The 23,700-nt window shown below is 38.0% G+C and overlaps 4 protein-coding genes across 5 annotated transcripts; 1 reads left to right on the top strand and 3 right to left on the bottom strand.

Annotated features, from left to right (window-relative positions):
* Nucleotides 1–65: 65 nt before the first annotated feature.
* On the bottom strand, nucleotides 66–3,543 carry LOC129375563 (tetraspanin-7-like). The gene has a single exon (XM_055054735.1). It carries the CDS (start codon nucleotides 3,250–3,252, stop codon nucleotides 2,164–2,166), a length of 1,089 nt encoding a protein of 362 aa, XP_054910710.1. The 5' UTR covers nucleotides 3,253–3,543; the 3' UTR covers nucleotides 66–2,163.
* Nucleotides 3,544–5,882: 2,339 nt separating this feature from the next.
* On the bottom strand, nucleotides 5,883–11,864 carry LOC129375562 (zinc finger protein 16-like). 2 transcript variants are annotated; one of them, XM_055054733.1, is made up of 9 exons: nucleotides 11,741–11,864; nucleotides 11,073–11,275; nucleotides 10,900–10,995; nucleotides 10,737–10,835; nucleotides 10,547–10,657; nucleotides 9,322–9,439; nucleotides 8,618–9,254; nucleotides 8,015–8,073; nucleotides 5,883–7,521 (listed from the first exon to the last, which is right to left on the bottom strand). In XM_055054733.1, exons 1-9 carry the CDS (start codon nucleotides 11,772–11,774, stop codon nucleotides 6,062–6,064), a joined length of 2,817 nt encoding a protein of 938 aa, XP_054910708.1. In that variant the 5' UTR covers nucleotides 11,775–11,864; the 3' UTR covers nucleotides 5,883–6,061. The 2 variants fall into 2 exon arrangements, with proteins under 2 accessions (XP_054910708.1, XP_054910709.1); XM_055054734.1 differs by having other exon boundaries at nucleotides 10,737–10,832.
* A 208-nt stretch (nucleotides 11,865–12,072) lies between these two features.
* Nucleotides 12,073–15,143, top strand: washc3 (WASH complex subunit 3). Its single transcript, XM_055054653.1, has 7 exons — nucleotides 12,073–12,194; nucleotides 12,837–12,935; nucleotides 13,029–13,094; nucleotides 13,172–13,309; nucleotides 13,937–14,056; nucleotides 14,147–14,211; nucleotides 14,292–15,143. The coding sequence occupies exons 1-7, from the start codon at nucleotides 12,144–12,146 to the stop codon at nucleotides 14,389–14,391; spliced, it is 639 nt and encodes a 212-aa protein (XP_054910628.1). The 5' UTR covers nucleotides 12,073–12,143; the 3' UTR covers nucleotides 14,392–15,143.
* Nucleotides 15,144–15,746: 603 nt separating this feature from the next.
* On the bottom strand, nucleotides 15,747–20,983 carry dram1 (DNA-damage regulated autophagy modulator 1). Its single transcript, XM_055054652.1, has 7 exons — nucleotides 20,678–20,983; nucleotides 19,311–19,378; nucleotides 19,004–19,146; nucleotides 18,744–18,921; nucleotides 18,576–18,634; nucleotides 16,988–17,080; nucleotides 15,747–16,905 (listed from the first exon to the last, which is right to left on the bottom strand). Exons 1-7 carry the CDS (start codon nucleotides 20,806–20,808, stop codon nucleotides 16,867–16,869), a joined length of 711 nt encoding a protein of 236 aa, XP_054910627.1. The 5' UTR covers nucleotides 20,809–20,983; the 3' UTR covers nucleotides 15,747–16,866.
* Between the last annotated feature and the right edge of the window lie 2,717 nt (nucleotides 20,984–23,700).

The following is a 23,700-nucleotide window of genomic DNA, read 5'->3' as shown; positions in this document are numbered from 1 at the left end:
CAAATCCAAGCTCTGTAAAATGCAATTAGCAGTGAAAAAATAAGAACTCATTGAATTCCAGGCAATGCATTGCAAGTAGTTTATTATATATATATGCTTGATTAGTGATTCTGTGTTTGCATGCAGTCACTGCTGCATCGCAAGAGTGATTCCTCCATTTATACATTTAGTCCATTCAAGGGCAGCAGACCTTGACATTTCCATCCCCCGCTCTAATCAATAGGATGTGATGAAGCAAAGATTTTTCATTTATAGTCGACAGATAAAGCTTAAAGTCTCAGTCAGTCATGCTGCTGACAGGAAGAACAACAAGAAACACGACATTAATGAACACAAAATACATGTAAAAGCGGATAGAGTTGTGCAAAGAAATGCTCCATAATTAAAAAAACACCTTTACACTCATTAGAGATTCACAAAATCCCATTTCAAGACAGTTTTCATGCTAATAATTGTACATGCGACACATCTTGGAATAAATTCCAGTTTTTCTTTCTGGGATCTTCTACCGATGCAGGGACATCTGGAAAAAAGTAAAAGCTTCTGAAAGAAATATCCAGTGAAAATGACTGCAGGCGGGTTTATATACAACATGAACATTTTTGTGATGGGGAAACTAAATGAAGGAGAGATGAGCCTAAATATTTAGACAGGGGAAATTCCTTCACCTTCAGGTTTTAGCTGAACAAAGAAAGCAAAGAAAAGTCACATAAAATCACACAATCTGTGACACTTCTTAATATATACATATATAGATAATTTATATTCTGTTATTACTGAACGCTGTCATCACCATGGCACCCCGTTGTAGCTGCTGCAAGTTTTAGAAGTTGGTCAGATTGAAACAATTTCTATCCATTTCCAAGGAAGAGAGACCAAAGAAATCACAATTCCTACAAAATTTGGAAAAATTTGGAATATGTATTTAGTATTTTCCTTTTTTCTCCAGTCTTTATTTCCTTTCTTTGTATCTTTGCCTCCTACCTTCTGTATTTTCTCTTCTTTTTGTCCTGCTTTTCTCCTTCATGTCCTTCATTTTTTATTTATCGTCATTTCTTCCTCCTATGTCTCCACCTTCTTTCCAACTTCCCATTATGTCTTGTGTCTTTTATTCTTTCTTTCTGTATTTCCCGACTTCCTTCTTTTTTGCTTCCTTCCTTCTTTCCTTTCATGGTCCAACCTCAATTTCTTTTCTTCCTTGCCACAGAAAGCTTAAATATCTGGTACCCAATGTTTTTGCCCCAACTTGCGCAAACGTCAAGGCTGAAGAAACATTAGTTAAGGGAGATAATGATGAGGTAGAGCTGTTTCTAAACATGAACAGCAGCTGTTGAATCTTCCAATATTCACCTCAAATGGGCCAAATTCACTAAGCAGATATAAATGCGGCAACTATAATTTCTCTACTTGCATCCCAAGTACAACAATTCACAGCAAATTGCCATCTATGAGCTTTAAAGGGGACCTATTTAAATTTAGCACATTTTTATACTTCCATTTGGGTCTTAACTGGGTTTAAAAAAAACACCCAGCTGTTTTTTGTTGTTGTTTTTTTGGCAATACTTTAATGTTTTTTGGTGTCTGGGAAATGAGCCGTTTCAAAAACCACTGGAAAGTAACTTCACAAACCAGCAGGCACTGCCTAGCAACCGCAGCAGAGTTCCAGCATGTTTGATCAGCTGGTTTTATCACTGTATGGGGTTTACAATGGCTGCTGGAAAACAGAAGTGTTTTGTTTTTGACTTACCACCCAGAAACCACTTGCTGCATTCTTGTTGCTTGTGCAGGAGGCTCCACTTCTGCTTTTCAAAGATGCCTGGCTATATAATTGTGCATCTGTTTGCAGACATTTTGTATGCGAGTGTAAATGTTGAGTTGGGGGGCGTGGCCAGCAGCAGGTTATTTGGATTTAAAGTGACAAAATGCTCTAAAACAGATCATTCGTGCAGACTAAAATCTCATTATTTAAGAATGAATTTGTGGGAGAAAAAAATTAATTACTATGTTTTGATTAACCTGTAAATCTCTCCTAACCTGTTCTGGATAACAGGTCACATTTTTTATTCTTTCGCCCTGAACAACAAACCTCCTCTTCCTATACTTTACTTCTCTGAGATGTCATCCCTCATTCAGAGCCAACCTGTCAATAGATCAGTTGAATCTTTAGTGTGCCACAACACGTCCGTGCTGTCTGGGTGTCAGTTTGTTGGCCAGAAGACAAGCCAGGGCAATGCCCCCGATCTGTGTGAAGGCCAACCCTAAAACAGTGGCAGCAATATGGAAGACGTTGTCGTTGACCAAGCTGAAGACCTTCCGGAAGCAGCCGTGTGGATGGATTCCTGCAGCCGCCACTCCGTCATTGTCATCCGACAGGAGCGGCCGATTCCTGCAACCCTTCCGCCTCACGCAGCAGCTGTCGGGAAGGGAGACCGAAGTGCCGTTCTCAGCAGGAAGGAAAGTCATGTGCTGGATGGCCCAGTCCGAATTCAGCCAGTCACGCCAACTCTCAGCACCGCAGCACTCCAAAGCTCTCTGCAGACTATCTAGAGCATCGGCCCGGCCTTCATCCTCCGTATAGCCTGCCACGGCTCGGAGCAAGCCACTGCGAAATCCTCCAGCAATGTCTTCACGGTAGAAGAGCCCAGAAAGTCCAGCGGCCAAACCGGCGACTAGAGTAGCAAGTTGGAAGAACCCGTAGGCTCTCAGGACGCAGGGCAGGTTTGCAGCCACCCCAAGACAACCGAGGAACCCCCAAGCAGTAACAGCGGCCCCAGTAGAAAGAAGGATAAGGGGGGCGTTGGGGTACCGATTGGCTGAAAGGGTCATGTAGTCCGCCAAGGAGATCTGCGCCCAAACACCAAGGGTGAAGATGGCCAACCCTGCTGCCCAGAAGAGGCAGCTGAAAGCCAGGAGACCCAGACGGAGGAGGTGCATGACTCCCACTGGGCGACAGCAAGGTGGGGCAGCACCCACCGGTGGGGGTGCGGGAGGCGCCAGCGAGGCTTCGGAGCAAACGGACAAAGACAGACGCTGGTGCTGCTGGTGAAGCTGCTCCTCTTGATCTTGGTAGGGAGGCAGCAGGTAGCCTGGGATGGCTGAAGGTCGCCGAGGAAGAGGAGGAGGAGTGAGCAGGTTCACACCAAGCGGGGAGGAAAGTCTTCTGACTGCTAGCTGCTCCCGCTCCCAATCCAAAGCCCGTCTGCTGGGACTCGGCCGGGCCGACAGCGAGTCGTAAGGGAGTGCGGAGCTCATGGTCTCCACTCAGGCTTTATCCGCTCGCCCCCTTCTTTGTTTTTTTTTTAACAGTCTCCCCCTTTTGTCCTCCTTCCTTTATCGGAGTCTTCCCTCTTCTCCTTCTTCTTCTTTACGACCGGTTATTAATCCGCCACAAGAAGCTCCAACGTCACCCAGACTGTAAATCACAATGATGGGACTCGAGTCAAGTCTTTATCTGCATCCACAGCTGCTCTATTTATCCGTTTATTTGGATATTGTTTTTCCACCTGCATGGTCAACGGTCCTTCAAATTCTTCCGCTGATGGTTACTTCTTGACGCCTGTCTGCTCGCCGCTGCCCCTCGCTCTGGTCAGGTGATTGCAGAGGGAGAGTAAACCGATGGACCCCCTCTCTCGGTGTGGAGGAGGTTTTCCTTCCAGGTTTATTATTTTCCAATATGGAGGAAGGCTGTAGAGAATCTTAAAACACCAACAATTCTTAGAAAACAATGAACACCTGTTGGTTAATAGAAAATATATATTTTTCTGAAAGTATTTAATCTAAAAAGAGAGAATTAGTGAAACCAATTAGAGCTACAGAAAGAAATTATCTAAATTTCCCTTCTTTCTTTGTTTTAATTATTTAATGTGGCAAATGTGGTTATGATTAAAATACTCTAGAATTTTTCACATTAAGAAAATTAATGGAAATTACATAATGTGACAAAAATGACAACTCTTTCAAGTTGAACAACGGGCTTGTGAAAGTCATTACATAGGTAATGCTGAATTAAATGTTACATTATTGTCCAGTTATCAATAAATATGGAGAAGTAATTCAGTTGAGCTTTCTACACTTAATTCAAATAACTAAATACTTTAAATTGATCAGAAACAGATATGCAAATGACTACTTTGTTACTCATTTTTGCGCTTAGTAAGTCATAATAATATTACAAAAACCACAACTTGGATTCCAAATCATTTTTAAGTGTATTTTTCTTCCAAAGGTTTTTATCTTTGGAAGAAAAAGTTAAAAGTATGTAAAAATTTACAATATGTAAATTGTTTGAAAACTTACTGAACTCTCATTGGTATAAATCAAACCTGCTGAACTATTGAAATAGGCAACTATAATCATTTTTAGACTGTTTTCAAAAGAATTTCTCTTCAGTATGCAAAATATTAGCCAAAATATTTACATCCCAGTTGAAAAATTACAACTTTTTGAGTCATTTGTAATAGAAAATTGCAAGAAAAAAAACAATTGTTATTGTTTTCTTGAAATGTTTTTTTTTCATTTCAAGTACTTTGATCAACTATGTTTTATAAAAACTATCATATGTGGTTTTAATCTATCATTAAATGTAATAATTTTAATTTGATTACATTATGCAAACTTTTATAGGTAAACTTTAGTTTTCTGTTGGTAAGTAACATGTCAGCAGTGATATAAAGTGAGTAGGGTGGAAGTTGTTAAGATAATTAATTAGAAATTAATTAAGGTTTTACAGCATTTTTAACTGGATGATTCATCCTTTTTGATAAAAAATAATAGTAAGAATCAATATGATATGTTTTAAGTGTGTTCACTTTATAGAATATATTATTTGGTGGAAAATGCTTCAATAAATATGGAGGGTGTGGTGTTATGGCATAGCAACACACAAAAGGAAAACCATACATGTTATTCTGCTGAGTTAAAATCTTTGCATGAATAACCCCAAACAAATTCAACATTTTCTGGTCTATTTTGTGATATAACTGGTTATAATTTAGTTTTTTATTTTACATGGTGCAGCATTTTGTTATTTCTCCCATATAAATGTAACTATAAATTACTTATAACCCAACATATGGACTTCACTTTGCATGCAGTACCCATTATTCTATTTCCATACAGCGTTCAGTCTGTTGGGATTCACTCGAAACACCTGCTGATCTAATAATAGAAAGCCAATTTCAGACCTCTGACCCTTTTCCACTGTTATGGTGCATTTATTGCACTCTGTAGACTGAGTGGGCGACAGTCACAGGCTGGAGCCCCGTTTAACGGCTGGGCCGGTTTTATGGAGGTGATTCCTGCTCGAGGAATGGCTTTCCCCCAATCAGCCAGAGCTCATTAAAACCTCTCAGTTAATTAAACACATTCAGATTATGCCTTTTATAAGGAGGACCATAACACTGACATTATGGCTGATCTGGGGGAAATGTGGATTCTGGAGGTTTAGCAGCAAAATTTGGAGGTCATACACTTTTAAGCTGTTGCACTACGTAAATCATTCATGTACTTCTTCGAATCAGGAAAAACATCACGTGACATAAAAGGAAAAAAATCCCAAAGCCAGTGGACTTTGCTTCATCTTTTTGTTTGATTACCGGTTAGGATGATCAACATTAATGTTTCGCTTAACTGTACTTCTAGACAATGACGTCTCATAATATTAAAGCACATATAGCTTAAATTGAGGGTAATATCATGTTTACTTCAAACAAATAACAAAAAATTTAATCACTGAAAGATTTCTGACAAAAAAAAAATCCACATTCATTTCACACATTTAAAAAAAAATTTCATAATTAAAGGCAGAAATGTAATATATGTTGTTTGTTTGTCTGTTAAAGATTAAGTTTATACTACAAAACATTAAGAAAATGAAGCAAACATTCATGGAGCAAGAGTCATTTATTGATCTATAATTTTAACTGATAGCATAATTGCAAAGCACAAAAATACAATCTTGGATTGACTTCTATCAAGCAAGTTAAAAAAATATTTTTCCACATAACTTATCCACAGGTTGATACATTAAATGAAGCTCCGGCTTCACACATACGACATTCGATTATCTAAATGCCTCCTTATCGAGGTCAGCAGCTTCTATATGCGTCTCCATATGTTTGTTCAGTTTGGCCTTTGATGGAAATGTTTTCCCGCACAGCTCGCAGGTCGGTTTCTCCCTCCTCTGCCCGGAGTGGCTGCGTTTGTGGCGCGCTAGCTCAGATGAGCTCTTAAACCTGAGCTCACAGGCGTCGCAGGGGTACGGCCTCTCCCCGGTGTGAATCCTGCGGTGCAGCTGCGCCTCGCCGAGCGTCAGGAAAGACTTCTCGCAGTGTCCGCAGGGGAATGGCCTCTCCCCGGTGTGGATGAGGTTGTGTCTGGTTAGGGCGTACGGCTTGGAGAAGCCCTTCCCACAGTGATTGCAGGGGTATGGCCGTGCACCGCTGTGGGAGGCAATGTGCTCCTGCTGGGTTTTTTTGCTTTTGAATCGTTTCTCACACTGCGGACAGGAGTAGGGCCTGTCGTCCAGGTGCGACCTGTGATGTTTGGAGAGCTCTCCCTGCGATAAAAACCCCTTCCCACACTGCGAGCAGAGGAACGGTTTCTCCCCCGTGTGCATCCGTTTGTGTCGGGCCAGCACAGATGCCAGCGTGAAGCTTTTGGAGCAGTGGTCGCAATGGAAAGGTCTCTCTCCGGTGTGAACCCGGAGGTGCTTGACCAGCATAAAACGGACAGAGAACCGTTTGTTGCATTGCTTGCACTGATGTGGTCGCTCCCCAGTATGAGTGGATAAATGTCGCTTGACGTCAGACCTGCGGGTGTACGTTTTCTCGCAGTGTGGGCATTTGAACTGCCGCTTCACCCGATGCGCCTGCCTGTGCTGGGCGCGGGCCAGCAGCGTGTCGAAGCCGTCCCCGCACTGCTGGCAGATATAGCGCCTGATGCTGACGTGGGACTTCCTGTGCTCCAGCAGCTCGTCGTCAGTGGGGAAGCTCCTGCTGCAGATGGAGCAAATGTGAGGCAGCTGGCTCTCCGACGAGTGCGATTTCTTGTGGTGAACGGTCAGCGCCCGCAGGTTGGCAAAGGATCCACCACACAGCTGACAGGAGAAGGAAATCGCCACGCCGTGATGTTTGCTCTCGTGCTTCGCTAAATCCCAGGAGTGTTGGAAGGTTCGGTCGCACTGTGAGCAATGGAAGGGTCTCTCCCCTGTGTGCGTGAGCTGGTGTCTCCTCACGTCAGACGTCCGAGTAAAAGTTTTCCCGCACGTTTCACATGTCAAAGATCTCTTCCTTCTGTGGGCCTGAGGACCGCCATCTTGGCTCTCGGCGTTTCCTTTAGGGAAAAGCTTAATGGACATGAATATTTCATCTGAGCTGGACGGGGACGGGACAAATTTCTCTCCTGTGAAACTCCTATACACATCGGTGCAAACGCTCTGCATGTGGAAGTGAGGAGGGCTGGCGTCGTCCGAGACGTGGAAGGGACAGCGAGAGCAGGTGAAGATAATTGACATTACCTCATCTGAATAAAGACAAAAAGCAAAAAGTGGAATCATTTAACATTTACGGAATCACTGGCACTGCTGGTTAAGAGACTCACTGCAAAAAACTACATACAAAGTATTTTTGGTTTAGTTTCTAGTTCAAATGTCTTAGAAGACATGAAATAAGACAAGATTTATGGGCTTGTTGTAAGTTAATAACTCCTTAATACTTAAAAAACATAAGTTCACTGGCAATTTATTTCACTTGTGAAATGGGAAAAAGTCTATGCTTAAGGCTGACCATTAGCACCCTCTGCTGGATGGAGGTCAAACTACAACACTAAAAGACGGTCTAAGCGGACATTATTAGTTAATCAACTGGAACTGAATTTGATTAATCAATCAACAATCGGTTGTAAATTGATTAACTGTATCCATCCCTTCTTTGAAGTGTTGCAGGATTAGTGGAAGTGCTGTCCTGCTGAAAATCCAGTGGGATTATCAATTCAGTTCTTCGACAAGTCAGGTTACCTTTGTCTGTTCCTTTGACTGCAACCACAGAAGGGTCAAAGGTCACATCAGCTCCACTCCTGTGAAATAAAAACCCATAATTAAAAAACGTTCATGCATTTTTCTTCAATTTCAAAAACAAGTTGCAGATTTAACAAACTTGCCAAAAAAAAAAACTAGAAAAGATGTACTGTTAGCAGTGTGGTAAATAAATTTGATTAGTTTAGATGACCACTTAAACCAAATTTAATTTAAAAAAATTAAAATAAAGCAAAAGTATGATGAACAACACTATTATAATCATATTAAGTATAGGATCTATACCCGACTGTCAGCAGTAGCATACCATCAATATTACATTATTATTAAATACTTGCAAAAAAAAATATGATCTTGCTTTTTTAAAACTTCCAATAATGTTTAAAAGACATTTGATTTTAGGTCAAAAATGTGTTATTCTGTTATTTTCTGTTCTGCAGAGTTTTTTTGTTTGTTAAGCTCAAAGTTAACGTAAATGAATTAGAGTGCATTATGGATTTAAATGATGCAGCTTTATAAGACAAGCTGTCGTTTGTTATATAAATTGCAATTGACAAAACAATTATAGCAGGAATGTTTCTGTACGTTTTTATTGCGTCGTTCTTTTCTCCCGCCGTCGTCTTCATTTCCTCCATCTTCAGCCATCTTGGCGAACCTGTCTGTGAACATGTGGAGGTGCAGATGTCGGGTTCCTGCAAAGCAGCTGCTTCACTGAAGACATTGTCAGTAATGTCCTGGTGGACGACAGGCTGGTAGTTGTCCACAGCTTCTATCATCTCTGTGTCGTCTTCTGTTGTTCTCTCTGTTTTGTCCTTCGTTTCATCTGAAGCACACAACGGCCCGATCTCACTTCCTAAGCTGTCCTTCCTCAATGCAAACGTTTTGGTCAAAGTTTCCAAAGCTTTAGCGACACCCGCAGCTTCCCCGCTTTCCTCCTCACCACCGCCGCTCACACCTGCACTCAAAGCAACTATTTCTTCTTCGTAACACTCTGTCTGAACTTGAATCTCAGGTGATTCTGCGTCCAGATCAGATGCTCTGACTTCCACTTCGGTGTAAAAGGCTACAACGCTGCACTGGCCTGCCTCTGCCAGAGTGATACAGGTCAGCGTGTTTGCGTAGTTGTGAACAGAATCCTGTCCAACGGATAGATTTGTCTTTTGTGAGGGAGGAACTGACAGAGCAGACATGATACAGCTACCAATGGTAGAACACGGCCCATCTGTGAAGGAAAAAAAAATTTTATTGAACAATACTTCCAAATGGTGTGCTGTTTCGTCTTAACTTACATGTCATCTTCAGTAATCCTGAGCTTTTGTAGTGCTTGAAGACAGAGCTTAGCTCTTCTGATGACGATCGGATGCAGTCTTCCAAAACAGATGGAGCAGAGATGAACCAGGCGGTCGTCTGCAGAAACAGAGACCTATTAAAGGTGACATACTACCTTCCTTGAACATGTCAGGATAGGTCTATGGTCTACCCAAAACACAGACCATAGACCCTTTTTGCACAAAATTATGCTTAGATAATGTGAAAAATCAGTCTGCTCAGTTCTATGTATTTTGAGCTGTTTTAGGGTATCTGGTCACTTTAAATCCAAACAATCTGCTGCAATTCAACGCACATAAAAATGCCTGCAAACAGATGCACAATTATACAACTGTACATCTTTGAAAAGCAAAAGTGGAGCCTCCTGCACAAGCAACAAGAATGCAGCAAGTGGATTCTGGATGGTAAGTCAACAACAAAACATTTCTGTTTTCCAGCAGCCATTGTTCAACGCATACAGCGGTAAAACCAGCTGACCAAATGTGCTGGAATTCAGCTGAGGAAGGAGAGCTTAGGAAGTGAGATCGGGCCGTTGTGTGCTTCAGATGAAACGAAGGACAAAACAGAGAGAACAACAGAAGACGACACAGAGATGATAGAATTTAGCTGTCAAACAAACGGCTACCCTCAGGCCTTCGTCCACCAGGACATTACTGACATCAATGTCTTCAGTGAAGCAGCTGCTTTGCAGTGAAGTGTGAATGAAGGGGAGATTTTTAAAACAGCTTACGCATTGAGTTACTGCCAAAAAAAACAGCTGGGTGTTTTTCTTAGAAGCACTGAGATCCAAATGGAAGTACAAAAACGTACAAAAAGTGAAATTTGCAACACAGGTCCACTTTAACTCTCTTACGCTCAAAAATAAATAAACCTTAAAACAAAAATAAGCCAAATACTTGTGCTGCCTTCCAAAAATAACAACATCTTTTGAACATGTTCAGGCTTTTTCACCTTGCGACCACAAACTTTTCTCTTTTGGGATTTTATGTGATAGACTGGAAGGAAACCAAAACATATTTTAAAAAAATTTAAAACAAGCCCTGGGGTTCACCCCCCTTTACATTGATAACTTAAATTAGAATAAAGTTGTCATTAAAAATATTGAAAAGCATGCATCACTTTCCTAACACTTCCCAGTTATACACTATCTTACATTGGTCTAAATATTTTTGGACGGAGTTGTACCTGCTTGAGGTCTGGAACCGGAAGTAGCTTCTCCAGCTTTGACAGCAGCTCCCACAATAACACCTGTAGTGCTGCATCGTACTGTTGACCATATTCAGCAGGGAACACCTCCTAGCACAAACAATTTAGCATCTTTAAAACGGTTTTCTTTAGTCAAAGCAGAGAAATTATGAATTCAAATCATCCTCACCTGAAAAAAATAGGCCCTCTCTGCCGGATCTTTAAGCAAGCTCTGAACAAGTGCAACAAAAGTCAACTCTGTCGTTTTAACATCTGGATCCATGCACTGCTGCGGAGATTGCATCGTTAAGCAAGTGTGAATTAACAGTGAATAGTTATTTTTTTAAACTTACATCTGCAGAACTAACAGGCAGCCTCTCCAAGTAACTCTGAATTCCTTGGGCATCGAATTCTCCTAAAGCAGAGCCTTTGCAGAGCTCCAAGATCAACTGGAAATGGCAATAAATTGTGTTACTACAAACATGAGAAAGGAACACATTTGCTTGTGACACAAACGGCTGCTGACCCTGGCTCTTAGGCCGAGCAGGAGCTGTGCTCTCTGTTGTTGGTTGATCAGTTGGGGCACTGCGTCCGTCACCAGGCACACAAACTCCTGCACCTTCCAGTAGTTCATCACGTCCTTCTGCTTCACCACATGCCACATGGCAGCAGACTGAAGCTGCAAAGGGGGCACCAGAAGGCGAAGTGACGGCAAAGGTGAGCATGGCTCTGGAACAGAAAGGTGTAGTGTGAACAAATGCTCTCTAGAGGGCAGCAATAAGTAATGAAGTGGGAGTTTGCAGAGTTTCACTTAATTTTTCGATTAAAAAAAATACTTCACATTAATTACATATTATAGAAGTAGTAATCTATATAAACAAGACAAACACACAATTATTAATTCATATATACTAAGTTCGATATGTGATCGTCTGAGTTGACCGGATATGAATCATTCCTGGAGAGACCTCATTTAATTGCGCCGACTAAAAAATTGACAGCTCTAGATTAAATAACCCAGTGTAATATTTAATAATGTAATAAGTCCCAAGCAATATGTTGATAATTTACATTGCGCAGCAGGGTGGTTGTTTAAAAATGTCACGATTTCATTAAATAGACCAAGTATCAGATTAGTAGTTAAAATATAGTCAGCGATTAGTTTAATAAAAAGTATTTCAGTCAGATACATACCGATCACTTTTTGTTTTGATGTGAGAGCCTCCATCAGCGCGCAAGTAAATCTGCTGTACAATGTTTTTGTTTCAGCCGGATGCGTTGTTAGGACGCAATCGTCCCTTCCTCAACTCCCCTGGTGAATTTCCGCTTTTCAAAATAAAAGCCTCAATAACCCGAAACTATTTTTCTTCATTTCTCCCAAATAAAGTGCCTACATAGCCTACATTATCTAAACCGTGTTTAAAGAAAGTCAATTTAACATACTTGGTTGTTAAAGTCGGAAGAAATGAATTAAAACAAAATAAATTGTTTTGACGACGTCACGACGCAAAGGTTACGCATTTCGAAGTCACGTGAGCGGGTCACAGCTTTCAGTCTTTCCTCCCTTTAATATCTTATTTTATCTACAGTTTTGAAAATGGACGAGGACGGCCTGCCGATCGTCGGTTCTGGAGTTGATCTCACGAAGGTTCGTGTTTTAAACTCGTTGGTTGCCATTTTTACAAGCTGACAGGAAGTAGGAGCGTAACGCAGCAGTTCGTCTATTCAAGGGATGTTTAGGATGTTCTCGGTTTCTGCAGGGAAAACTCTGGCTCGTTTGTAAGTTATAGTTGTTCACTTTTAAATAATTTTCAAGTATTAAACTGGCATCGGTTATAATCCGTCTTTCAAAAACATGGCAGTGGAATATTTTCTATTTTCTTCAGACGTTGCAATGAACTTAAATGTATTTTCATTCGGATTTTTTTTAATATGCCAGCACAAAGTAGCAACTCATGAAGTGACTGGAAGGAATAGATGTAAATAAATTATTTTTAAGGGGTCCATTTCAAAGAGTTGTTGTGATGTTGTAGCCAGGTAGGATCTCCTGTAGCAGTCAGGGTTGCAATAAATCTGAAAATGGAAATCATACCAGGCATATAATCACCAACCGGATGTTGCCACTGGAACAGACGAAGAAGAAGACGACAAGAAGTAATTGGAGGATCGATGTTTTTAAGACTTATCTGTGAACAGTGTTTTTCATGTGTGGTTATATTTTTTTATTTGATGGAAACACTGCAATTGTAAAATTGTGTTTTTTGACAGTTGTCCATCTCTGCTTTCGTAGGTTCCTGCTATACAACAAAGGAGAGTCGTCGCCCACCTAAATCAGTTTGTTGTGCACACAGTTCGCTTCCTCAACCGATTCTCTACTGTGTGTGAGGAGGTTTGTGCACTTTGTTTCTTTCTCTCTACTTCAGAATGTATTTATTGTTTCATTGAAATCACTAATCATTTTATTTTAACTATTCCACCACAGAAGCTTTCAAATATTTCCCTTCGAATACAACAGATTGAAACCACTTTGTGTATTTTGGAGGCCAAAGTAAGTTCTAAAATAAACAAGTAGATTTGATGTATGTTTGCCATTTTGTTGATGGATTTATGGTTTTCTCTGAGCAGTTGTCATCCATTCCTGGACTGGAGGAAGTCACAGTGGATGGACTCAACCAGCAGCAAAGTGTCCAGGCTAATGGACCGGTTAGCGCCAGTCAGAACCAGTCAGATGGTGTAAGGGCAGGAGGAGCTCCTCCCTCACAGGTAGGAAAACAGACCCAACCACAAACAAATCAATTGACTTATTACAAATATTGTTGCGTTTGATTCTTAAGTACTGTAACTGCAGATTTAAGAGAAAAAAAGTTACCGATCATTATTTAAATGTGCACAAACTTTTATTTCTTGTAGTTTTTAAATATGGAATTTAAAAACCAAATTCCTAATTTTGCATATAATGTTTGAGTTTTTAAATAAGTATTCCTGGTAAAACCAATGTTCTGTTGAACCACTGGTACAGAATATCAGTAAATTGATACCTTTAGCGATTCATTTGTTGGGTTTTTCCACACATTCTCAACTTTATTGCATATTTTGGGGTTAAAAAATATTATTAAAATATAATTTAGAAAAATTTAAATGAAAAAAGGGGAAAAACAAATTTAACAAGATCCTATATTAATTTTGAATGATTTTTCAGTCTTTTTGGTTCCTTGGTCCATTCCTCTCAGATGAAAGAAAATTAATTAGATATATAAAGAAAAAACTCAACCAAAATAAAAGTTCTTGTTTCTGTATTTGAATGCAGTTGCATCTTTTAACGTCAAATTATTGTGTGTCGCAAAGGCTTCTAGTTTTGTGAAGAACTGTTTGCGTCTTTTTGTGCTGCAGCCCGGTCAGAGTAAACCAGAATCTGCAGCTGCACCAGAAAAAGCAGAAGCGGTTCCAGAGAATGTCATGACTGTGGCTAAGGACCAACGTTATGCACGTTACCTGAAAATGGTTCAAGTGGTAAGATGTTATGTAATTTTACTATCAAAAAAACTACCATTATAAATAACGTGTGTCTTTTAAAAATATTTTAATTATGTGTTTATCCAGGGAGTACCGGCAATGGCTATTCGTAATAAAATGCTTATGGAAGGTTTGGATCCCAACCTGCTCGAGTAGGTTTTATTTTTTAAGTCTCAAATTGACAGTTTCCTGTCAAATAAACTTGAATTTAATGATATTTTGCCAACAACAGCACACCTGACGCGCCGGTGCCTGATGGAGCAGCAAGTAGCACAGAGAATGAGGATATTCCTGCCACCAGCTCTGACAGCGAATCGTCGTTCAGTGACTGATCTCTGCCTCTGCGCAGCTCCAAGTTTAAGGCAGTTCGTTGCAACGTGCGGATCCTGCAGGCCGTTTGCTGCTGCAGATTGTGGAAAATGTTCACATGAAGGAGCTTAAATAATTGTAATTCTTCTGGAAATGGTCAACAATCCTTTTGCTGCTTGTCAGCAAGCTAACTTTATATTTGTTTTCCAGTTGTTTGGAATTATTTTGGATTGAATCTGTAAAATTTATATCGTTCAAACAGTAACATTTGTACGATATAGTAGTTGGAGTCCTACTTTCACATAAAAACCTACTATTTCTGTTCAAGTTAGTATTAAGAACAATGCAGTGGGAGATGAACTTTGACCTTAGGAGCTATTAAACATTTAATACAAAATACAAAATCCTCATTATTAATAATGCTGGTTTGAATTGAGATATTTGCTGCATCACAAAACCGATTGTAAGATTTACCAGCTAAATTTTTCTCTCTCTGGTATTTAGGACTAATTTAGCTCATAAATCTTGCAAAAAATTCAGTTACTTCCATTTTTTAATGAAGAAATTAAAAAGATTTAAAGCATTTTCTTAATTTCATGACATTATGAAACTGGAGGTGTTTATATTGGGGGAAAAAAAATCTTCGCTTGTTGCACAAACTTGACTGTATGATATTAAGTACTTGGGTGAACGTAAAACCAAACAATAATTGGTAAAGTTTTATGTTATTTCATAATTATAATTTCTATATAAATTAAAAATAAATTCTTCTTGATGTTGCCTTGTGAGTCAAAATAATTCACCATTTTTTTAGTTATAGGTAATAAATGTATTTTCTGGTTGTACTTCAGTAACATAATCGTTTTAAAAATGTTTTACATATTAAGGTTACATACATAAATTAATTGTTTATTTCAGAGATATTGTTGCACTGAAATATCTGCAGCTCTAACAGTAAACTTTGCCGATTTTTAGTTACTGCTAAAGATTTATTTTCTTTACAAGCTGATTTTCTGTCTCGCTTTATTAGCATGAACTCTTGTGTTTCCCATTTTGAAGCACAAGAGATATGGGTCTTTTCATCACATCAAATTTTAGACTAATTTAATACAAGTTAAAGAATTATTTAAAACATGCAATTAGGTTTTGAGTTTCCTATAAATTAGAATATGATGCTGCAACTTATTTTGAGTCTTTTCAGATATTTTACAAGAGGTCAGTAAGTTTAGAGTGCAACGTATTACTGCTTTATTTTGTTAAAAAAAAAAAACATTTTTAACCAAACCTTCAGTCTCGTCAGGAGGAAAAGCACTAACACTACATGAGCAGTCACTAATTAAACATATAAAATATAAAGAAATGCTCCATTAAAAACTAATATATTCATACAAAACGTGCAGTTTATTTTTCAGATGTTGAAAATAATCTTTACAGTACATTTAGTCAAAAGTATGACAGTAGTTTGCTGGATACAGTTAAATTTCTCTTGTAAAAACATTTTGTAGTGAAGGTGAGTTTTGTACACATAATCTGGAATATTATTGATGACAAATAATCATAGTTTGAACAAAAATAAACATCTAAGTACAAAAACCGGATGAGTTTATATGCAGACTGAACATGTCTCACCTCTTATAAGATAGGCACTTTATTTCTCACAAAATTCCATACTGTACGTTTTTATCACTTTGTGTCACAGTAAGTTTTCAGTCTCTTCTTGATCAACTTTAAAGCCTCCACACTGGTGCTTTAAGTTCAGAAAATGATGGACTTGTATGCTTTTTACACAGCGTATATGTCACATTTTTGATGCATAAAAACCTTAAATTACTCTTTGGTTGCAGTGATGTAATCTCACTGAAAAATTGAGAAAAATAAAAAAAATGTTCACCACCAAAAAGAAAAACTTGGCACAATTGTTTTTCTCCTTAACAATTCCTATAAATAAAAGATTAAACATTTTTTGTCTGGTCTACCTTTTTAATTGATCAAAGTATCTAAAGTTGCTTTTTAAAATGGTGAAAACAAAACATGCCGTTCAAGTAAGACAGGATAGTTACAACTGAATACTAGTCTAAACTTGCTCCTCTCTTTTAAAAGTTATAAACTAGAGGAACTTCTCATCTTGAAATTGTGCTACTGCAACAAAAGTTTAATTTATTTCTAAAACCAACTTGAACACAAGTTTTCAACAGGCGCTGCATGTGTCACATGTAAAATGTTTGACAAACTTCTCTTATTAGTGGCCACAGGTCTCACAGGATGTGTCACGATGCTGTGGCAAGAGTCAAAGTGCAAAGTGGTGCTTGAACAGGAAAAAAGTTAATACTCGTATAAAATGATTGTATAAAAAGGTTTAAAAAAATAAAATATACATCGGCAATAATCAAGCATAGAAAAATATTATGTGAAGTTGCAAAAATACGATAGTATAAAAAGCTCTCATGCAAAAAATTACATAAAATACACAAATTCATTGAAATTAAGTTGGTGATTGTCTAGTCCTCATATTCTGTCCTCACTTGCAACTTAAATATCTGCAGGAAAACAAAAAAAAAGAAGCTTTTAAAAAACGATAAAAAGCAAAAACATTTTTGACTGATGGCTTGTGATACTCACTTTGAAATCGTGAATGTATGTGAGGAAGAAGCAGATGAAGCTGAAGGCAACAATCCACTCGCAGACGGCGCTGGCAATGTGGTACGGATAATCCTGCACAGAGTCAGATGTGAATAAACCACAAATACACACAGAAATGCCTGAATGAGTGAATTAATGAGGGATTGATCCAAAAATATTCCATGTTTTTCACACTTTTGGTATGAAATGTGATCATACTTTTGGCAATAATGGAACCCCATATTTTTAATCAGATGATTCATTTAACAGAATTGAAACCACAGAATAATGGAGACGTTGCTTACTATGTGAGATGTTGACTCAACATTTCCACATTTACATAACACACTTTCCTGTGAAGTGCAGGACCCACACATCATGATGCTGCCACCGCCATGCAGCATCATGATTGGTCAGATCTAGTTGGTCTCTTATTCTCAAGTTTTTTTTCCTCTAAAGCACAGTGTTCAAACTTAAGGTCCTGGGGTCAAATCTGGTCCGCTGTTGATTTTTATGTGGCCCTCTAGACTCTAAATTACATCAACAAGTCCTTCCAGTTTTTCACAAATCTGCAAAACTCACACAAAATCAACAGAGCTTCACTTTTCCTTTTCATTTTACTGAAACTTTTCTCAAAATTGGTCAAACACATTGAGTTTAATAGACTGCTGTCTTCACCTTACTTGCTTTTTATTCCGTAACTGATTTGAGTGATAAAAAGTCCCATTTAACATCATACATTAGCGCAAATATTGAAATTTTGATTGCAAAAATCCACTAAAACAATCAGAAAATCCTGGGGTGGAAGCTATTTATTGATATTTTAACAGTTCAATGGGTTTTTATCAATATATTCTGGCACAACTGGCCCTTTAAGGACATTCATATTTTTGACACGTCTGGTCCAACAACAGACATTTTTCTTGATCTGAGTTTTCTTCCTGATATTGTTGCTAAGTTTGTTTTATTTTCCAGTGTTTGTGGTGTTGCTTTTAAATACATCCGTATGTGTGTTTCAAATTAATTCAAGAACCTTACAAAGTGATTAAATTCCTCATATGGGTTTCTACTCACTGATCAAAAGCATAGTAATCTTAAAATATAAATAAAAACTTCTGAAGTTAAAGACAGTAGAAAAAAACAGCATTGGTCTTTCACAATGTGTCGGCTTTTGCTCTGGTTTGTATGTTTTGGATAGATTTTAAAGATATAAACAGCTGTTTTACTCTAAGAATAATACAGTCTTTTTTAAATAAATTAACAGAAAGTTTAACTCCCTTTAGTGGCAAGATGAATTAGTAAAAATAACAAGGTGATGGAGAAGAGAGGAACATGTGGGCTAAATTTACATCCTTGCCACAGTGTTCAACAATGTGCATGTATTAAAAAAGAGTTTTATGTATATTTTGTAATAATGCTTTCTTAACTAAACCCCAAAACTTCAGTGGTTCAAAACTTTCAAACTATATTTCTCACAGTTTCAGTCGCATCAAGTTCAGTTTACTAATCAAGCTGGGTGGAGGTGTTACTTTCATCCTGACAGTAAGAAATACTAATGATGATTACAGAGAATAAAAACTCAGCCTACCTTGTCATATGTGTGCCTGTGGAGGGTGGTTTGTTGAACGAAATACGCACAGATCGCAGCTGAGTTATTGGTTAAGGAAAACTTGCACAGAGCCGATAACGACACAAACACACATCATGCAGATTAAAAATAAACTTTGACCAAACCAAGCAGCTCCAACAAGGATACTGGGAAAAAATGCAGCTGTGGCAACGACTGCGAAGAACAAACGGAATCGACACACAAAGATGGACGAGTCATAAGGAAACGCTTGGTAAGATATTACAGTCTGCAGGATTATGTAAACAACTCCAGAGACGAAAAATACCAACGCCCCCAAATCATGGACTATCGTCACTGCTGTTTCCTGCAGGAAAAAATAATTTTAAAAAACAATTAAAGGTCACATTATACGATATTAAATTCCAAACGTGTGGAGGAAGAAATACCTGGAAAGTAGCAACGATGCACATCCCAAAACAGGCGGCAAACCCGAACCAGAGCGTGGCTTTATTCAGGCACGGTTTGACCAGGCTGCTCTGCTCAGTCAGCTTCTCCACAAACTTGTATCTGGCGTATATGGTGGCAATTCCTGGGCAAAAGTCACACCGCGTTTAACGCAAATTCAAAGAAAGGCTTGCTTTCATTTTCAGGATAAAAAGGGGAAACATCACTGGGAAGCTTGGTTCCTCCCTTGGGAGAACCCAAAGTTGTGTAATTAAGCCGGTGCTCAGAGGGAAATAAAAAAAATAATACCTGCACATGAAGAAATGAAGGTCATAAGTCCAAAAATGCAGCTCTCAGGTGGATTTGCCCCCGTATCACTGAGAAAACAAAGTTTTTACAGTTTTGTTCATATTTTACCTAATATTTTGACACAAAAATGACCAGAATTTGCATTTCTTTATGTATGAAAACCCTAAAAGCAGAGCATTTATATTCATTTTCAGTGCCTAAACCTTTCCACACTTACAAACTAATGTATTTCTCTTTTCTTTGCAAAACAGCTAAACATTTGGCCTTATGTTTGGACTTTGACTAGACCATTCCATAAAGAGAATACGCTCTAATCTGGCCCAGTCCAGGCACTCTCAAGTCTAAATTCTTCTGAAAAACTGACCAACTTCCCCTTTTCTACTGTAGAAAACTGCATATATACTGAGAATAAACCAGTTACGCAAACCTTTTCAAGACGATTGTTTCGTTAATTTAAAATAGAGGTATCAATATAAACATTTCTGAACAAATATTACCAAATACTTTTGGTCTAGTTAGAGAAAATATCTTAATACACTGGAAATAAGACAATAATAGTAACTTTTCAACAACACATGAGCTGGTTTTAAGTAAATAATTCCTTAATATTGATTAAAAAGTACCAGCTCTTCCAGTATATTATTGAAATGTTTTGATATATGTGAAATAATCTGTCAGTGAAACTAAGTACTACATTTTTAAATCAATATTAATTATTTACTATAATTATTTGCTCCTATATCTTGTAAGTTAATTTTGTCTTATTTCAAGTGTGCTAAGATATTTGCACTGGAAACTAGAACAAAAATACTCGGTAAGATTTTGTGTTTTTGCAGTGTACGTTATATTTTTTCAGATTTTTTTTTGGAAACAACATATTTTCTTTATTACTATGAGAAAGCAGATTGTAAAATTGTAACTTCCTGTCATATTTCTTGCACCTTTATACGCTGACGACTATCTTATGATTAAATTAAAGTTAAATCTACTTTGATTTTTAGAAAAATAAGCAGAGAAAAGGATCGCCGTTGCAATAATCTTAATAGAAATGGGATTTTTATTTATGAAATGAAACAAATTTCCAGCTCAGTTTCTTTGATTTTTCTACTATTATAAGCTTGTATTTCAAAATTAAAGTAAGAGTAAAGGCAAATAAACATAAAAAAAACAACAAAAAAACACAGCAGTTTTATTATTAGAAAATAACTGTACAAATAACAGATGTGCAGCTGGAGCCCAGGCAGCTCTAAATAACTTAGAGGAAAACGAAACTAAAGTCGCGATCATAAATCAGACTTAGGAAACCTGCTCTGCTTGATTGTTTTATTACTATGTTTTTTTCCTTAAATATGACAAAAGAAACGTACCTTATATAAGGGAATATAATGTCCACATCGCCTCTGAAGAGCGCAATAATATAGGAGACGATGAAAGTGCAGGAGGACCAGACGACCAGAAACGCGGGCAGGAAGCAAAGCCCCTGCCTGAACCAGAACATCTCCAGAGGCTTTCAGCAGAACCTTCAGCGAGCTGCGCTGAGAAGAGGAAACAGCCATACAGGAAGAGATGGAGCTCAGTGATGGGACTTATTGTGATATCACTTATCGGCAGGCAGTCACATGCTGGGCTGGGTTAACAAGAATGAACCTGCAGGTTGTGCGCCCTCAGTGTGCCGTGACCTCTTCCCCAAAGCGACTCCCTGCGGGCCCGCCCACACACGTATACGAGCCCCGAACCGCTCTCTTCTTCGCCGCTTCAGTTCCTTTTTCTGCCTCTGTGCAGTTTGCGTCTGAAATGGCACACTTTGAAGTGCGACAAATGAAGTCTTGAGTTAAACATTGATTTTGCGGAAATTTGCGAAAAAAATAAAAATGAAAATCTGTTAATCTGTCAGTTTCATGTGATTAACCAACAAAATGTAGAGTTTAAGGAAACTGGTGTTTTCCCAGACAGATGATCTGAAAAGTGTGGCGTGCTTTTATATTTAGCCCTATTTTCTTTGCCACCTCTTAATCCAGGGTTCTGAAATAGGGACCGGTGATATGCACTGCAATGTTTTGTGGTACCATTATGATGATTTTTTTTCTATGTAAATGCCGCATTTATAGCACCACAAACACAAATATTGGTGTTGGAAAAAATTCTGATTTGAAATATGCTTCTTCATGTCTCTACTTGCTTTAAAAAAGTTATTTATACAACTAAACACAAAACAGTAGCTGCATTTTATCATATTTTTTAATCTACTGATATTTATTGATGCTACCATGGAAAGAATTTTTTCCTTTTAACAATGACAACTAATCAAAATGAAAGTTTTTTTTCTCCATTAAACATTTTCGGCTCTAAACAAACTGAATGCATCTGGACTAAGGGCATAATTCACTCTTTCTAATCTAGTCTTCTTGACTAGAATAGAGGCCATGCATTCTAAACATATGATCAGTTTAGATCAAAGCACATTCCCTTGCTGAATATGCTAAACAAAAAGAAGAATTAATGTTTCCCAAAACTCTCCATTTAATCTGAAGAAGAATGGACAAAAGAATCTGTATTTAGATGTGCAAAGCTGGCACAAATACACCCCAAATGACAGAATTTTAGCAAAAAGTATTCACTGAGGGAGGGAAATTTATAGAACAATAGATTATAAATTTTTATTTATGTATTTTTTCTCTTTTTTAAAGCAGAAAATAAGGGAAAAAAAGTATCATGTCCCTTCTGGTCCACAGTAGCGAACTACTTTGTGTTGGTTTGAATACATCACAAGACACATATTTTTGGCACAAATGGACCCCCATAGATATGGAACTTGTTAGTTGTTCCACTTAAAATCCTGAAAAGTTTATGAGACTGTCATAGTTTTGGACAAAGAACATACTGCAGAATACCCAAATCACTCCTCCGCCTTCTTATGGCGTTTAGACAAAGTATCTTAGTGATTTGTTATCTCCTTTTGAAACAAATACCCGCACAAGATCAGACAAGCACATGAGTCTAGACTTGGACAGCTGACAGGAAATGCTGCTATCACATGAAATAAAAGGATAGGCTTGCAGAACTCAACCAGAAAAAAATTTCCTTCTAAAGTGTGTTGAATGTTTCCCAAAAACAAGTGGGAAGGTCGTTAAATAAGAAATCGACGTCATAGAACAGATAACTGAAAGTAGTGCGGTTGAACGGTGGGAAATCCACAAATTAAAGAAATGAAACACAACTGGCAGAAAACAGAAGTCTGAACTGTGAGAAACCAGGTCAGGAATTTTCAGAAATTAATCATTAATCAGCACTTTGGAAATGATGCAACTTTTCATCAAAGGTTGAGAGTAGCTGCTCCATTTTCTGTTGTTTTATTTTCCCTGAAGAGCTTTAGGAGTGTTTTGAGATATAAATGCGTCTAAATATAACAAGACACAGACCAGTGGACTGACTCTGAGGTTCTGTTGTTGCACAAACTCATTGAAGGTTGCCAGGGCCCAACTTGGCAACTCTTTAAAAAATAAACAGGTTCTTACTCAGGCTTGATAGCTGGAGGCTGAAACTAAAAAGATCTTTGTTTACTTGGAGAGATAAATCCAAACACTGGAGCATAAAATTATGCACATGCTTTTGCACATGTGCATAATTTGACCTTATCATGCAGATCCCGCAAGGTCATTGTGAGCAAGATCAACATTTCCTGTCATTGGGCAACCAAGTCAGTTGTGTTTCCTGTGCCTTTTGTTGCCCTAATGTGGCCTTAAGAAAGATAATTTGTTGTTTAATACACATCAACACAATCAGAGTTATAAGAACTGAAGATTTAACTTAATCTCAAGTTTTATCTCAGGTTTTAGTACATTTTAAAATGACTATGACTTCAGCGCTGCTCATGTTTCATGGGACGTTTTAAAGATCAAGATACTTATGTAAAATATGAGCTAAATACATGTCGTGTACATACATTATAGAGAATAAAAGGCAAAAAGATGGAGTGACAAATAAGGCTTTTAAAAAAAACATTTAACGTGGTATTTTTTGTGGCAGAATATGTTTGAGAAAGTTCAACATGTCTCGCAAAGTTTGGCTGCTATCTATTGTCTGTGACACTGTTTTTGAGACACATTTTAAAGTTTTATAAATACCGACGCAACATGTGATAACTGCCTGGCACAAAAAGTTAGCTAATAAAAGCAATACAAGGTGAGAGGAAGAAGGACGGAGGTGAAAAACATAAAATAAACTGACAAAAACCTTCAAACAATGCCTATAAATCCCCCAAAATATGTTACAATGACACAATTTGAAAATAAATATAAATTTAAAATTAATTGTGTGTAAAGAATCAAAGCAATGAAGCAGAGTCTGTATTTTTTTTTACCTTAATAATTTGTTTAATATTTGTAAACAA

The sequence above is a fragment of the Poeciliopsis prolifica genome, unplaced genomic scaffold (assembly GCF_027474105.1).
Source record: "Poeciliopsis prolifica strain line A6 unplaced genomic scaffold, Auburn_PproV2 SCAFFOLD040, whole genome shotgun sequence".
Taxonomy (NCBI): Eukaryota; Metazoa; Chordata; class Actinopteri; order Cyprinodontiformes; family Poeciliidae; genus Poeciliopsis; species Poeciliopsis prolifica.
This window is presented reverse-complemented; position numbering and strand designations above follow the sequence as displayed.